This window comes from Pelophylax lessonae, assembly GCF_965119305.1.
Source record: "Pelophylax lessonae genome assembly, chromosome: 5".
Classification (NCBI taxonomy): domain Eukaryota; kingdom Metazoa; phylum Chordata; class Amphibia; order Anura; family Ranidae; genus Pelophylax; species Pelophylax lessonae.
The window spans coordinates 470631984-470646565 of record NC_138772.1 but is presented as its reverse complement, the minus strand read 5'-3'; the positions used below and the strand labels follow the sequence as shown (position 1 = coordinate 470646565).

Here is a 14582-nt window from a genome sequence, read left to right as displayed (position 1 = left end):
TATCTAATTTAAGGTGTTATGTATTAAGGTCGGACATGTCGTCCGTTTCAATGTAAATATTGTTTTGGATAAAATTTTGTAAAGAGATTTTACAAGTGAAGTATCTATTGCACCTCGGTACCCGAAAAATCCTAATTTCCTCCCCCTTTCTTCCCCCCTTCCCCTGGGACTGTTTATATGGGGAAAACATAATCATGAAAAATGGGGGGAGGAAAACAGGGACTATGTCTTGGATGTTTGTACCTATTATTCTCTTGTGCACCTCAGGCTCAATACTACAAGTATGAAGGATGTTAGTAAAGACATTAAAATGCAAAGATAAACTATCTATTTAAAGGAAACAAAAGTAGCCAACACAAAATATGTTAAATTTTGGCTTTTTAAAATCATGGCACTTCCCTAAAGCAACCAATCAGATGCTTGCTTTGTTTTCTTTAGCTATAGTTATCACAACTGAAATATGACTAACTTCTATGGACAGTCCTCCCTCTCCCCTTGCTTTTTACAGAGCACTAGTGAGTATACAGATAGACATTTCTGTAAAAGTTGTAATGTTTTAGGCAGAAAATGTGCACATTTCACACATAGCATAGATCAATTTGAGCAAAAGTGGATCTGAACCTAAATGATAAACAGATGTGAGCTCTATGACCTGGTACTTTTTGATGCATGCCCAAACCCACCTTTCCTGGCGTGTCTGCTCCTCCGTAGTTTCCATGGCACACTCTAATGAGTTCTGGAGAGACTGCAGCTGGTTCAGTGTTTCCTTCAGCAGAAAACGTGTCACAAACTGTTCCAATTTTGAGGCATTCTGATATTGCTGAAATAAAGCAGAAGTGTCACGTGTGAATATTTCGGGTCTTCAGAACCTTGCTTTCCAATGTACCCAGGCAGTTTTCAAGATAAACGTATAATAGGAACTGAAATGAGCAGGGCCAAAAAAAGAAAAACACAAATGTAAGAATCGACCAGCTGAGATTCTCAAGAGGAAACAACATTTCCAAACCACATTAATGGATTTCATAATGAGACTTGAAAATGTGAACACCAGCTAAAGGAACATAACTACCTCTTTACCAGCAATCATATAATAATGACCTTGGCTATTTCATCTCTTTTTATTTCTTTTTGTTTTGCTGAGTCAACAGTAATTTATGTGCCAACAACTAAAATTTGAAAAGATGCAAGAATCAAAAGAAATACAAGTTAAAAGTAATACAAAACAAGTAGATGAATACAGTTAAAAACAATAAAGCTTGTTTGGCTATAGTTTTCCTGTGGATCACAGGAGTGCAGTTTGTTTTGCACTCCTGTGACCAGTTTTCAGCAGACATCGGGCTGAAGTATGCTGTTCAGCGGACGTCACAGAGTCGGTCCAGGCTGGGGAAAAGATCACACCCATATGGTCAGTGGCGGTTCTACATTTAATTGCTCCCCGGGCAAAACTCCCTCCCGGCACCCCCCCCCCCCCAAAAAAAAATAACATGACAACCTAACAATAAATGCAGTGTGCCACAGCATTGCTCCCAATAAATGCAGAGTGCCACAGCATTGCCCCCAATAAATGCAGAGTGCCACAACATTGTTGCCCCCAATAAATGCAGAGTGCCACAGCAATGCCCCCAATAAATGCAGAGTGCCACAGCAATGCCCCCAATAAATGAAGAGTGCCACAGCATCGTTGCCCCCAATAAACGCAGAGTGCCACAGCATTGTTGCCCTCAATAAATGCAGAGGGCCACAGCATTGCCCCCTTTCAATGCAGAGCGCCACAGCAATGCCTCCTTTCAATGCAGAGCGCCACAGCAATGCCCCCTTTCAATGCAGAGCGCCACAGCAATGCCCCCTTTCAATGCAGAGCGCCACAGCAATGCCCCCTTTCAATGCAGAGCGCCACAGCAATGCCCCCTTCCAATGCAGAGTGCCACAGCATTGCCCCCTTTCAATGCAGAGCGCCACAGCATTGCCCCCTTTCAATGCAGAGCGCCACAGCAATGCCCCCTTTCAATGCAGAGCGCCACAGCAATGCCCCCTTTCAATGCAGAGCGCACAGCAATGCCCCCTTTCAACGCAGAGCGCCACAGCATTGCCCACTTTCAATGCAGAGCGCCACAGCATTGCCCCCTTTCAATGCAGAGCGCCACAGCATTGCCCCCTTTCAATGCAGAGCTCCACAGCAATGCCCCCTTTCAATGCAGAGCGCCACAGCATTGCCCCCTTTCAATGCAGAGCGCCACAGCATTGCCCCCTTTCAATGCAGAGCACCACAGCAATGCCCCCTTTCAATGCAGAGCGCCACAGCATTGCCCCCTTTCAATGCAGTGCGCCACAGCATTGCCCCCTTTCAATGCAGAGCGCCACACCATTGCCCCCTTTTAATGCAGAGCGCCACAGCATTGCCCCCTTTCAATGCAGAGTGCCACAGCATTGCCCCCTTTCAATGCAGAGCGCCACAGCAATGTCCCCTTTCAATGCAGAGCGCCACAGCAATGCACCCTTTCAATGCAAAGCGCCAGCGTTCCCCCCGCGAGACCCGTCCGTGCACTTACCTCACTTCTCTTCCGTTCAGTTCCCGGATTCCTCGTGTCTCCTCAGTCCTCCCGTGGCGCCTCCTCCTCGGCCAATGGCGTGGGGTTTGCCTTTCGGCCAATCAGGAAGTGGGAGGATCCGCTCCCTGATTGGCCAGGAGGAGGATCAGTGTGACAATAGCGAATTTTCATTCGCTATTGTCACACAATGGGCGGGCTCGGGGGGACGCAGTGGCGGTTTTAGGCATGGGCGAACGGGGCTCGGGCGGCCCGGTACCATTTGATCCACGGACCGGTACTGGTCCGCGGCCCGGGCATGCCGCCCCCCACGTGTCATGAAAAAATGCTGCCCCGGGTGGCTTCCCCGTTCGCCCATGCCTAAAACTGCATATGGTTGGGATCCACCCAGGAGCCTGGACCGACACTTGGCGAGCCGCTGAGAGCCTGAGCCAGCCGCTCCCACCCCCTAACACAGCCCAGTGCTCCAGTAAGCGCAGGGGGGCAGAGCAGAGAGTGGTGACTGACACAGCATGGAGAACTGAGCGATCAGTAATGTTTGATCCGGCGGGGGACAGATGCAGCATCAGACCAATGCTTTGTGCACTGGTTCAAATAATTTGGTGTAAGGGGATTATAATGAGGGGTTATTTTTCAGGGTTTGGGCTTGGCCCCTTAGTTCCAGTGAGGTGAACTCCTAAGGCGTCAGCATATCAAGACATTTTGGACAATTTCATGCTTTCAAGTTTGTGGGAACAGTTTGATGAGGGCCCCTTCCTGTTCTAACATGACTGCGCACCAGTGCACAAAGCAAGGTCCATAAAGACATGAGTGAGCAATTTCAGGGTTGAGGAACTTAAATGGCCTGCACAGAGTCCAGACCTCAACCCCATAGAACACTTTTAGGATCAATTAGAGCAGAGACTGCGAGCCAGGCCTTCTTGTCCACATCAGTGCCTGACCTCACAAATGTGCTTCTGGAAGAATGGTAAAATATTCCCATAGACACACTCCTAAACCTTGTGGACAACCTTCCAAGAAGAGTTGAAGCTGTTATAGCTGCAAATGGTGGGCCAACTCAATATTGAACCCTACGGACTAAGACTGGGATGCCATTAAATTTTATGTGCGTGAAAAAGCAGGCGTCCCAATACTTTTGGTAATATAGCGTATGTGCTCCTGAATATGTGCTTGATGAGCACCAAGCAATGAGACACAGCTTATGCCCACGGCAATGAGCCTCGCTCAGGCTCTCAACAACTCTCTGAGATGTTGAGCCAGCTGCTGTTCTGGCACCTGGTTGGATCCGGACATTTTTGTCATGATCCTTCCACACCCTGGAGCAGCTCTGTGATGTCATCAGACAGGAGGAGAGGACAAATAAGTACACTCCTGTGCCCCACATGAAAAAAAGCTTTGGCCATACCTCCCTTTTTTCGATTTGTTTTGTTCTTGATCATGAAGGGGTTAATAAGGAAGGGGTTTTTGGTTAAAGCTTTCCTTAAAACAACTCCAAATGCAGCTAGAATTTTCTTTTTTTTTAACCAAAGTAACCACCATCAGTCTTCAGCTGTGCTATGTAAGTGTTATAAAGATGATGCCAGCTGGACTTTACGAAGGGAAAGTGACAAATCTCTGCATGGACATTTTCTCTAGAAGTGACACCGTGGCTGTCCTCAGGTACTGACTGTGAAAGGCCTGTCTCCTGTAATGTTGGCAGAGAAGTCACAATGTCACTTGCTGTTTCCTGTGCAGCTTCAGCTGTCTCCTGTATTAGGACAACACCTAGTGACTTTTCAATATGCCCGCTCATCTGTGAATAACAACTCATTCTGTGCTGCAGGATGGAAACCCATACATTGATGATTTTTTTGTAATCAAATGACACCCAATCCATATCTTGAAGATGTATGAAATGTGATTGTGATGAGATTTTTTTGGTAATAATGACAATATTTTGCTGATTCTATTTATATAACATGTATAGCTGTGGTGTGGGCAGACTGCCTGAAGCGCACTGCAGTTGTCACAACACATTTGGCTTTCACTTCCAGCATACTTCATGATCTGTACAACTAGTACCGTATAATCGTCAGTGTGCTATTTTTTCTGGATCAGTGCAATCAATGTGACACTGGTTTGTGATGTCACCATCAATATGCCATTGTTTAGGATACCATGGTCAATATACAATAATTCTGCAATGCCACGTTTGGCGTGCCAATGCCCTGGCATCCTGCCATTGCCACTGTCAACACGTTATGGCTCTGTAATGCCAGATCCAATGTTATGTTATCCCTGTGCCACCAGAAGACTGTCAAGTAAAGGAACAGTTCTAAAATGTCATATTCAGTTTTAATTTGGATCTGCAATGCGATAGTGAAAATTGTATTACTGTGCTAATCCGCAGATGGCATGTATGCCAATGTTGTTCTGTGATGAGACAGCTAAAGTGCTATAGTTCTACACATCCATATTTAGTGTGCTAACGCCCTGGGAAGCATACAGGGTATCATTGGGCTACAGTCCAGTACATATGATATTGATCTAAATTGCCACATTAAGTTTACCACTGCTTTGTAATGCTATATTAGTTGTATCTCTGTAATGCCACATTCATGTATGTCTTTTGTGTAATCCCAGATTTAGTGTATCACTGGTCCGTACTGCCACATCTTACTGGTCTCTACTGCCGCATTTAGCACTTTGCTGCTTTGTAATGTCACATTTACCGTATCAATGTCCTTTAATGCCACATTTAGCATACCACTGTTCTCTAATGCCACATTTAGTGTGCCACTATTCTGCAGTGCTACATTTAGTGTTCCATTGTTCTGTAATGCCACATTTATTGTATCACTCTTCTATTGTGGCATACTTAGCTCACCACTACTTGTAATGCTTATGGAGTGTATCATTGTTCTGTATTGCCACATTTATTTTATCACTGTTCCATCATGTAACATGTGCAATGTGACATTTATTTTATCACTGTTCTGTAATGCCATATTTAGCACACCCCTGCCCTGTAATGCCACATTTAGTGTGTTACTGTGCTGTAATGCCACATTTAGCACACCACTGCCCTGTAATGCCACATTTAGAGTGTTACTGTGCTGTAATGCCACATTTAGCACACCACTGTTCTGCAATGTCACATTTAGTGTGCCACTGTCCCGTATCCCTGTTCTGTAATGCCACATTTAGTGTGCCACTGTCCCGTATCACTGTTCTGTAATGCCACATTTAGCACACCACTGTTCTGCAATGTCACATTTAGTCTGCCACTGTCCCATATCACTGTTTTGTAATGCCCCATTTAGCACACCACTGTTTTATAATGCCACCTTTAGTTTATCACTGTTCTCTAATGCCACATTTAGCACAACTTTGTTTTATAAAGTCTCCTTTACTGTATCACTGCTCTGTAATGCCACATTTATTCAATCACTGTTCTCTAATGCCACATTTAGCACACCACTGTTTTATAATGCCACATTTACTGTATCACTGTCCCAGAGGCGTAACTAGAACCTTCAGGGCCCTGATGCAAGAAACCATGAAGGGCCCCCCAGACCCCTGGCCGGGGCCCTTACCTTCAAGCCCAGGGCTCTTCCCACTAATCCTGGGGCTCTTTACACTCGTTGCATGGCCTTTTATTACGGTCCCACAGCAGGATTCTTTCACAAGTTCTGCAGTGGGCCCCCTTCCTGCAATCTTGTGGGCCCCCTTTCTGCAATCTTGGGGCCTCCCCACAGTGGTGCAATGCCAGGGTCCAGTCGCAAGTGTGACCTTTGCGATCCTGGAAGTTCACCCACTGGTTTGCTACCGGGCCCCCTGGAGCATGGGGCCCGGTAGCGATTGCAACCCCTGCAACCCCTGTAGTTACGCCCCTGCACTGTCCTGTAATGCCACATTTATTGCATCACTTTTCTGTAGTGCCACATTTAGTACGTCACTGCTATATAATGTCACATTTAGTGTACCATTGTTATGTAATTCCAAAATTATTGTATCATTCTTCTGTAATGCCACATTTAGCACACCACTATTCTCCAATGCCAAATTTAGTGTGCACACATTTTTTGTGTCATTGTTCTGTAATGCCAGATTTAGAGCCACACTGTTTTGTAATGTCACATTTAGCATGACATTGCTCTGGGATGCCATACTTAGTGCACTACTGTGTGGAGATGCCACATTTAGTGTGCCACTGTTCTGTAACGCCACATTTAATGTATCATTGTTTTGTGATGCTACATTTTGTTTTATTACTGTTCTGTAACACCCCGTTTAGAGCACAACTGTTTTCCAATGCAGCATTTAGTATACCAATATTCTGTAATGCCACATTTCTTGCAATACCTTTCTTTAATGCCACTTTATTGTATGGCTATTCTTCAATGCCCCATTTAGTGCACCACTGTTTTTTAAAGCCATATTTAAGATCCAGTTACTGTGGAAAGCCACATTCTTTATGCTGAATTTGCTGTGCCAGGTTTCTATACTCCACACCTACTATGTTATGGTTTCTTAATACAGCCTTTTTCAACCATGATGCCTTCAAGTATTTTCAGGGTGCCTTGCAAAAATGCCTGGAAATTGCCCAAAAATTGTATACAAGCCAGGGGATGTATCAAGCCTACCCAATAGTTACATAAAGCCACAGGTTTTCATTTTGCACCATTACAACCTTCTAGCTGCCAGTGTCCTAACAACCAATTACATCATCAGGTGATAAAACGGACACCGGGCATCCTTGTTTGCCCCTCCCCTGCCCCTCTCCATCAGCACTGGGGCAACATTAGCTGTGTGGGGGAGGGAAACTGACGAAGAAAAGAAACATTGGAATATTGATTAGTGCCAAGTGTGCAAAGGTGTGTTTGCTTTGGAAGAATAAATCACCTCTAAAGTTGGATGTCCTAACCATGTGGATGTTGCTGCATTTTTTAAAACTTTAACTTACATTTTTTAAATTTTAGAATGGGGTGCTGTGAGATTGTGTGGAATTTTAAAGGGTGCCTTGACTAAAAAAAAGAGAGAAACTGAGAAACACTGCCCTAATACCGCACCATGCTATTCATCATGGGTGCTGAAAAAAGGGGTTATCAACAGGCTGCAGTAAATATCTGATATTCAAGGAAGGACAGAAGGTATTCATAAGTACACAAATTAGTTTCCGCATTACAACCTGGGTATCGCTGACAGATGTTAGGAAAAAAAGAGTTAGCTGAAAAAGTACTTTGACTTGTTTCTTCCTCCAGGGTTATTTTTTTGCTGACATTTTTTTGAATCGCTATGACTTACAAAATCTGTTTCATGTTTTCAGGTCTTGAAGCATTTGCTGTGAGGGTGATTTAATTACAGAATGTCTGTGCAGAGACTCTATAACTAGATCTTATTTAGATAAAATGATCTTAATGAACTAATCAGTGCTAAGATCATTTCTCAAAACTATAGGCCAAAGGACGTAAAATGAATACCTATATGGAGAAGCTGGCTGTAATTCCTAATAGACTTCTAATTGCTGCTAAAATATTCTTTGTTCCAGTACCCAGTAAAAGCAAGCTGTGAGTGACTCAGCTACTGGTCGAAGCAGCTCCAGACTGACAAAGTAACAGTGTCAGATCACTTCTTGGTAGAGGCCGAAATGCTGAGAGGGCTTCCCTTGCAGCTCGGTGCGAATCACCCCTGGAAGTGGGACAGGAGGTGACGCGTCCCAAGGAGCACTGGATGCTTGTGGAGTGCAGGTAAAGGTTCACAAGGGTATCCGGAACAACTTGCAGGGCCTCCAGGGAATCAAGCAATGTGCAGGTAAAAGCCAGGCCGAGGGTCATACACAGGTATCAGTCCAAACAGGTCGCCAAGACAAGGGGATTGAGCAGAAGCAAGTCCGTTGAGCAAGCCGGGATCGGTACACTAGAAGTCAGGCAAAGGACAAAAGAGCAAGGATGGTCACACAAGCCGAGGGTCAAACACTGGAGCAGGATCGAAAGGTCAGACAAAGCCGTGGGTCAAAGCCAGGAGAGAGAGCAGACCGGTCAGGAACAAGCTGGGTCAAATGGGAATCCAGGAAGTAGCAATGCTCAGGAAACAGGAAGAGCTGAAGACAATCCAGCAATCTGATGGGCTGAGCAGAGTTCTTTTATAGGCCAGTGAATTAGTCTATGGCCTGAGTCCATTGCAGCCATGGGAAGTACTGGCAAAGTTGCCAGTTGCAGCACAGCCATTTCACTGACAATGAGTCTATGGCCTGAGTCCATTGCGGCCATTGGAAGTACTGGCGGAGTTGCCAGTTGCAGCATGGCCGTTTCTCAACGGGAATAGCAGACATTTCAACTGCTATGAGGCCCCTGTCCTCTGGGGCTCAGATCTGATTCAATGGCAGCCTCTTCTGTTCAATGAACCATTTAATGCATGGGACATACGTTAGCTAGGGGAAGTTACAAGAATGTTATATTGTGGAAGGCATTTGTATAGGTGTCATTAGCGATAAGAAAATTTCATGCATCCAGATTTACATATATTATCAGGTCCAGATGTGTTTGGATATACCCTTGGCTTATGAGGTGCAAAAACAACGATAATAAGAAAAGTTGTATCATTCATCTATAGATTGTATCATAGTCCATAAAAATAGGTCAGCCAAATTGGATACAAATATATGGATGTATGTGGGAAGAACTGTTTTAATTACATAGAAAGCAATGAAAACCATTGGTTCATTAGTAAGCTCACCAAAATTACTATACTCAGGACCCCATCACAGCTAGGCATGATTGATATCAGGACTGTACACTTTGGACACAATTCATTGGAGTAGAATAAGAGGGGTTGTGCGCAGTCTGCTGCCTGGCATGCAGATAACTGGTCTTTTGGACCTCCTACTAGTACACTAGGAGCCATAATCTCTGTCTTGGAGTGTGGGCTCCCCAGCCCTAGACAATTAATCCAGTGGGAGTTCTGGATAACCAGCTTATTATGTGGAAAGGTGTGGTGTAAATCATAACACTAACACATTTTGGTTATACTGAGGCCCTAAGAGTCTTTCTAGGGAAGGTTTGTTTTTTTTAACAGTTGATCACAATAAATAAAACTGAATTTTAACAACTGGAAATGTACGTGTGATGAAGTTGAACAGTGCCTGTAAGGTTCCATTCAGTAAGTAGTCAAAATGTCTATGTACTAATAGGTGGGGATGTGGTGTGTTAATCCATGTGGCCAGTTGTAGTCTTGCCCAACAGTTTTGGCAACTATGTCCAATTGCTCTGTTTACAAAAATAATTGGGACTCCGGCTGAGTCTCACATGCTCTTGCACACAATGCAATGCAATTTAGACTCAGTTTGGATAGGATTTGATCAAGCCAAGCCCTGTTCTTCCGATATGCCATGTACCTTCATGCACTTCTTTGAATAACTTAAGAACAGGCTTAAAATAGGTAATAAACTTTACTGGAGCTTTTCGGCAATATAGTCCAACAAACTGAAATGTCAGTTTCTTTATAACTAATTAATTCCAGGCTACCCGGTGCATACCAACCCAAAGTGGAAGTTCATCAGTGGCAGAATCCTGGTTAGGTGGTTCCCATCAGAGTGCTGCGGCATTGCAGAGCCATCCCCCTATTTATTTACAACACAGAGCTCAGAAAATGCCTGGGAAAATGCAGAGTTAGCTTAACCACTTGCCAACGGCCAGCAGTAAATATACTATGGCAAGTTGGCTCTCTTATACGAGATAACGTACCTATACGTCATTATGGCAATAGCCGGGGGGGGGGGGTGCATGCGCTGATTGGTCAGAGCGGGAGCCAATTAGCGGGTTCGGAGGACACTACATCCGCCGGCCATCTGCGATCGCTCCCCAGAGAGACAGACCGTCGTTCTGTCAGAGATGAACACAGGGAGCTTGTGTTCCTGCTTTCTAGGAACACGGATCTATGTGTTCATCTAGTCAGTCCATCCAACACACAGTGAGAAAGCATCCCCTAGGGACACACTTAACCCTTTGATCACCCCTGGTGTTAACCCCTTCCCTGACAGTGTCATTAGTACAGTAAGAGTGCTTATTTTTAATTTTCACTGGTCTCCTCAAAAGTGTCAGTTAGCTGTCCGATTTGTCCACTGCAATGTCGCGGTCCCGCTAAAAATCGCTTATCGCCACCATTACTAGTAAAGAAAAAAATAAAAATAATAAAAATGCCATAAATCTATCCCGTAGGCCTAGTTTGTAGATGGGATAACGTTTGCACAAACCAATCAATATACACCAATTGGGATTTTGTTTTCCAAAAATATGTAGAAGAATACATACAGGCAGTCCTCGACTTACGAACATCCGAGTTGCGAACGACTCCTACTTACAAACGGGGGCCGCGTGACGAACGACTCCTACTTTCGAACGGCGGCGGCGCCCGCGTGACGTCACTGCCGGCTTCTTCCGGCTTCTTCACGCTCCTGTGCTGAATAGCATCCATCTTAGTGCCGGCCACAATGCACGCTGCATGTACTACATGTACTGATTGCCCCACACTGCCCAGAAGCATCCCACTGCACAGGCAGAAGCTGGTGGAACTGTCTGGAAACTGGTGAGATTATATTACTCTGTATTGGGAGCAGGACCCCTGTATTGTACTTGTACTTCTAGCTATGTTGAATGTAACTATCCTTCTGGGTCTCTTTTAGCCCTTGTACTGGAACCCTCGCTGCTGGACGGCTGCTGGATGGCTCTGAGGGTCAGGGACCACTGCTGCTGCATGCTGAAGAAGCATATCAAACCGACAAGCCTAGACAGTGAGTGTTTTAACGCACTATAGTACCCATTTTACAGTATTAGAATACATTGGTAGTTGGCTGGCGGCTACACTTTTTTTTTGTTCTTCTTGTTCACTTCTAGAGCGCACGCACACCACTTTACATTTATTGGAACTGTCTGGAAACTGGTGAGATTACAGTACTCTGTACAGGTACAGTATTGGGAACAGGACTGTATACCACTGTATTGTACTTGTACTTCTAGGATACTGTAGCAGGACTGTGTTTAATGCAACTATCCTTCTGGGTCTCTTTTAGCCTTTGTACTGGATCCCACGCTGCTGGACGGCTCTGAGGGTCAGGGACCACTGCTGCTGCATGCTGAAGACGCATATCAAATTGACAAGCCTAGACAGTGAGTGTTTTAACACAGTATAGTACCCATTAGAATACATTGATAGTTGGCTGGCGGCTACACTTTTTTTTGTTCTTCTTGTTCACTTCTAGAGCGCACGCACACCACTTCACATTTATTGTCTTTAACTTGCAATGATGCCAAAAAACAAATCTAATGCAAGTGCTGGTAATACAGCAAAGAAAAGAAGAACCATCACCATGGGAAATAAAGTAGAAATAATAAAGAGATCAGAGAAAGGTGAAACTCCATCATCCATTGGCAGAGCACTTGGCTACAATCGGTCAACAATTGCAACAATTTTAAAAGATAAAGATAGAATAATGGACCATGTGAAAGGCCATACCCCAATGCATGCTACAATTATTACCAAGCAACGCAGTGGTTTAATTGTTGAGATGGAAAGGCTGCTGACAGTTTGGATAGAAGACCAAAATCAGTGTAATATGCCTATCAGCCTTTCTTTAGTCCAAGAAAAGGCTCGAAGCCTTTTCAAAGATTTAAAATCTGCCCATCCAGCAAGTGAAGATGATTTCAATGAAGAATTTGTTGCAAGTAGGGGTTGGTTCAATCGCTTTAAAGAAAGAGCTAATTTGCATAACATTAAAGTTCAAGGTGAAGCAGCGAGTGCCAATGTAAGTGCTGCAACTGATTTTCCCAAGATATTGGAAGAAATTATTGATGATGGAGGTTATTTGCCAGAACAAATTTTTAATGTAGACGAAACAGGCTTGTTTTGGAAAAAAATGCCAGAGAGGACCTACATTTCAAAAGAGGAAAAAAGTGCACCAGGACATAAGGCATCAAAGGACAGGCTGACTATATTACTTGGGGGCAATGCATCTGGGGATTTAAAGCTCAAGCCTTTGCTAGTGCATCACTTCTTAAATCCGAGGGCACTACGTAATGTCACTAAGGCATCGCTTCCTGTTATTTGGAGGGCAAATTCAAAGGCTTGGGTGACAGTTGCACTCTTTGAAGAGTGGTTTTTGAACCACTTTGTCACTGCCGTTGAACGTTATTGCATTAGCAAAAACATTCCCTTTAACCGCTTCCATACAGAGCAGTTAGACACCCTTCCTGCCCAGACCAATTTTCAGCTTTCAGCACTCTCACACTTTGAATGACAATTGCTCAGTCATGCTACACTGTAACCAAACAAAATTTTTATCATTTTTTTCACACAAATAGAGCTTTCTTTTGGTGGTATTTGATCACAACTGGGTTTTTTTTTTTTCGTGATATATGCAAAAAAAGAGCAAAAATTTCAATTATGAAATTTTGCAAAAAATAAATTTTTCTTCATACATTTGGGCCAAAATGTATACTGCTACATGTCTCTGGTAAAATTAACCCAGATTAGTGTATATTATTTAGTCTGTGTGAAAGTTATTGAGTCTAGAAGCTATGGTACCAATTACTGAAAATTGATCACACCAGATGTACTGACTGCCTATCTCCTTTCTTGAGGCCCTGAAATGTCAGGACAGTACAAATACCGACCAAATGACCCCTTTTTGTAAAGTAGACAGTCCAAGGTATTTAGTAAGAGGCATGGTGAGTTTTTTGAAGTTGTAATTTTTTCCCACAATTCTTGGGAAAATGAAGAAAACATTTTTTTTTCTTTTTTTTCCCACAAAGTTGTCAATTTATAAGCTATTTCTAACACATAGCATGTACACAGCAAAAATTACACCCAAAAATACATTCTGCTACTCCTTCCGAGTATGGCGATACCACATGTGTGAGACTTTTACACAGCCTGGCCACAAAAAGAGACTCCACGTCCAAGAAGCACATTCAGGCGTTCTAGGAGCATAAATACACATAAAACTTTCTTACTACCTATCACAATTTTCAAGGCCCTAGAGCACCAATACAATGGAAAAGTCCACAAAATGACCCCATTTTGGAAAGCAAACACTCCAACGTATATTCTATGAGGCATTATGGGTCGTTTGAAGATATCATTTTTTTCCACAGGTTTTTGGAAAATGTGGGAAAAAAATGAAAACTTTTTTTTTTTTTACACAAAGTTGTCAATTTATAGGATATTCCTAACACATAGCATGTACACAGCAAAAATGACACCCCAAAATACATTCTGCCACTCCTCCTGAGTATGGCAATACCACATGTGTGAGACTTTTTCACAGCCTAGCCATATAGAGGGGCCTAACATCCAAGGAGCATCATCATGCATCCTAGCCACTTGCCTAGGCCTATTTTTGACATTTGGTGTTTACAAGCTAAAATCAGTTTTGCTAGAAAACTGCTTAGAACCCCCAAACATTATATATTTTTTTTTAGCAGAGACCCTAGAGAATAAAATGGAGATTATTGCAATATTTTTTATCACACCGTATTTGCGTAGCGGTCTTCCAAACGCAATTTTTTTGGAAAAAATTCACTTTTTTTAATTAAAAAATAAGAAACCAGTAAAGTTAGCCCAATTTTTTTCCATAATGTGAAAGATAATGTTACACCGAGTAAATAGATACCCAACATGCCATGTTTCAAAATTGCGCACGCTCACGGAATGGTGACAAACTTTGGTACTTAAAAATCCCCATAGGCGACAATTTAAAAATTTCTACAGGTTGCCATCTTTGAGTTACAGAGGAGGTCTAGGGCTCAAATTATTCCCCTTGCTCTAACGATCGCAGCGATACCTCACATGTGTGGTTTGAACACCGTTTACATATGTGGGCAGGGTTTCTGTATGCATTCGCTTCTGCGCGCGAGCTAACGGGGACAGGGCGCTTTAATTTTTTTTTTTTTTTTTTTTTACTATTTATTTTATTTATTATTTTTTATTTTTACACCGTTTAAAAAAAAAACAACATTTTCCGTAGCTCCGGTCCTCCAAGACCATAGAGTCAAGTGAGGG

The 14582-nt window shown here is 43.4% G+C and overlaps 1 protein-coding gene across 1 annotated transcript in view; it reads right to left on the bottom strand.

Moving 5' to 3' along the window:
- The window catches only part of NECAB1 (N-terminal EF-hand calcium binding protein 1), a 356712-nt gene that overhangs the window by 65490 nt on the left and 276640 nt on the right, over nucleotides 1-14582 (bottom strand). Inside the window, exon 6 of the mRNA XM_082258437.1 lies at nucleotides 684-820. Coding sequence (XP_082114563.1) covers nucleotides 684-820 — 137 coding nt within the window. The remainder of the gene's footprint in view (nucleotides 1-683; nucleotides 821-14582) is intronic.